Below are 3104 nucleotides of genomic sequence, written 5' to 3'. Positions count from 1 at the left end.
AATTTTCTAGCAAAGGTAAGACCTTCAAGTTTCTATATGAGCGGCTAAATGTGCGCCTGTTTTTGTTATTATCAAGTTAAATCAACTGAATAAATTTCCCCCTTTTCCAAAATTGTATGTTTTACTCCAAAATATTGCTACATTTTCTAAATAATTGCTAATTAGCTTGTTTATTGCCACCTTTTCTAAAATATTATTCTATCTTAAAAAGAGGCGCACTTTTAGCCACTCGTGACTCACATCACACCACAGTGACCACACGTATTGTGGTTGCGTATTGTGAAGTTGCTACTCTGCTGGGTCTGGTAGGCACTCCCTGCAATTATATCAAAAATGGGAAAATATGCCAAGAAATTAGGAAATAAACCAAACCCACGAATGGCGCAAATGGTTAACATCGTAAGTAGAGTAGACATAGAAGATCTAGGAGGTCTATATAGGCAGCCAACAACAGCAGAGCGAGTCCCACAACGAAATGACGCAAAAACACCCTCGATGGGCGTACCATCTTCCGCTATTAAAAGTTCCTCAGGAATCTCGATCGGTAACGGACATAAAGAATCATGTAGGGCAAGCAGTACACCACCACCTCTAGTGGGTCGATCCCGACGAAAGATAACATAGTCTTGGGGGAAAATTTCCGAGTCTAAAATGGAGTTGTCTAACCACGTCTCAGTGAAAGCGTAGATATCAGTGGGAGTTGAACACAGTTGTAATGAAATGTCCACAAGCTTGTTCCGAACACTTCGCACATTTGAAAGAACAAATGTAATTTTCTTAGAACGAGATGGCCCCACAGCGTGTGGTAAGCTGTCATCACTGGATGAATCTGGCACAGCAAAAAACGAATCACTAAAGGCCGGAAGTGAACATGTTGGGCAAGTGTATGGTTCATCCGAAGAGCTTAAACGAAGGTATTCATTCTTGCACATATTAACGCACTTCGCGTGGAACCATCTGTGGCAGTGTGGTGCTTCGCAAAAGATACCCATCTGATTATCCCGTACCGTCTTATCGCAATGCCCACATTTGGCAGTCAACGCCGGACCAGGATTGGATTCCACGTCCCCGCATCTATCAAGGCCATTAAAACGTACTGCCAAAATCGGAAAATCGTCGTGATGCACATCCAAAATAGATTGGAGTGAAAGCGAACGAAAGCGACGTCTATGTCCAATCTTATCGTCGAAAAGTGAAGGGGAGTATTTTTCCAATGGAGCATAGTAATGGGCAATATCCTGAAGATGCACGCTAGAGCACTGTAACCGTGTTTCCTTGCAAATACAAAACCCGTGGATGAGGTAGAGAACGATGAGAACTCGAAGAAAACCGCAAGTAAAAGAAAAAAACCTGGTACTGGAAAGTGAAGCCTCTAAGCCCCCACGCCAATTTGGGGGCCGCATTACAACTTATCCAGTCCACTCAGCTAATTTAGGCAAATAAAATGTCTAAAGTTATGAAAAATACTAAAATTTAGAGCTAAGCCTAACAAAAATTGAAAAAGTATTTGAAAAGTAAAATTTAAAAACGAGCGCGAGCGAAAAAACATGCGACCACGCGGCACGAGACATAAATACCAATCAATTATTTAAAAAATGGGAAAATATGCCAAGAAATTAGGAAATAAACCAAACCCACGAATGGCGCAAATGGTTAATAAGGCATTGGGCCGTGAAGTATGTAGAGTGGACCAGTTGGTAAGAAAAGACATAAAATATGTAGCTACCCCGCCGAAGAAGAAACTTATACCATGTTATACCCGTCTAATTTCACAACCAAAGAAGCAGAAGTAAGTAGAAAATCAATCGTGAAAGTAGAGTTAGAAATCAAATTTGGCTTCCCCCACAATTTTATAATGTTGTCTTGGTTTAAAATTCACTCTTAGGAAAATTTCTAAATGTGAAGACAATTCCGTTACAAGAAAAAACCAATTTTCACCGGAGATTCCTAGGTGCTCTAGAACTCCAAGCCCTCCATTGACTACTTCGTCTAAAAATTTCTGGAGTAAAAGCACTGTGGAATATTTTAGGGAAACACCTAGTCCTCCTGATCAAGACCAAGATGATGACAAAACACGTTTACCCGTGAAGCAGCAAGAAAAATGTCCTGCTAAACAATGCAGGAAAGCTTGGACCGGGGATGAAGAAGATCGTTTGTTTATTGGTGTTGGGAAATATGGTGTTGGTTCGTGGTATAAAATTGCCCATGAATTCGGAATTAAAAGATCGAGCAATCAGCTGTATGGAAAATGGAGGAACTTTTCTAAAGGCAATAATATGTTAAAGGTTAAAATGAGGGTTTTAAGCAAACCACTTTCACACGCAATATTGAGTCCAATTTCAAACGCACAAAGTGCAATATTTAATTGGACAACAGGGTAAATAATTGCCTTTTAAATATAACGAGTTAATATTTAAACTATGTTTGCTTATTAATTGCTTTTAAAATTTAGTTTTCCAAATACTGGCACCACTTGTTTCATGAACAGCGTAATCCATGGAAAAGTGAGGTCCTTGAGCATCCAAAGTCGGAAAAGTTAGATCCGGATCCGGGATACTGAAGCATTTATAAAAGAAGTCGCCAAACACACGCGCCACCATGGAAGGACAGGAGACTTCGCCGAAATCTCCCGTAAAGGAGGACGGTGGCGGTAGTTGATTCTTAGAGCGTATAAAGGTCCAAAAACGTTTAGGGTACATTGCGAGGGTTTCATGAAGACCCGCTACATAATGGTCGTAAGCGATACGCGTTCTACGTCGTAAACCATTGCTAAATACTTTGTAAGCGCTCCAATCCGACTCACGTTGTCTTCGTTTGGCTTTATTAAATAGCGAGTTCTTCACATGACTTTGATGCACGAGGTCACCAGTGATCCAAGGTGATCGTTTATTGCCTCGTAGCGTAGTGCTTGGAATATTGTCCTTAACAAGAGCCCAAAAAAGGTCCAGGAAAAGGTCCCATGTTTCATTGATGTTTGTCGAGAACGCCAACTCCCATGGAGCATATCTGACTGAGTCTTGTAGATCTGCCGAGACGATGTTTTTGTAGTTTAGTATAGTTCTGTTGACACGCTGAACGAAGTTACGGGGAAGGTCCAATACACC

At 40.9% G+C, this 3104-nt stretch overlaps 1 protein-coding gene across 1 annotated transcript; it reads left to right on the top strand.

The window, feature by feature from the left end:
* The first annotated feature begins 1595 nt into the window (after window positions 1-1595).
* LOC149623835 (uncharacterized) lies at window positions 1596-2882 on the top strand. Its single transcript, XM_089852199.1, has 5 exons — window positions 1596-1789; window positions 1886-1951; window positions 2030-2377; window positions 2453-2504; window positions 2832-2882. The coding sequence occupies exons 1-5, from the start codon at window positions 1596-1598 to the stop codon at window positions 2880-2882; spliced, it is 711 nt and encodes a 236-aa protein (XP_089708325.1).
* Window positions 2883-3104: the final 222 nt, after the last annotated feature.

Source organism: Phalangium opilio, unplaced genomic scaffold (genome assembly GCF_054372755.1).
Source record: "Phalangium opilio isolate 3A_F unplaced genomic scaffold, DU_Popi_V2 ptg000106l_1, whole genome shotgun sequence".
Taxonomy (NCBI): domain Eukaryota; kingdom Metazoa; phylum Arthropoda; class Arachnida; order Opiliones; family Phalangiidae; genus Phalangium; species Phalangium opilio.
The sequence above is the reverse complement of the archived record's forward strand: the minus strand, read 5'-3'. Positions and strand labels throughout refer to the sequence as shown.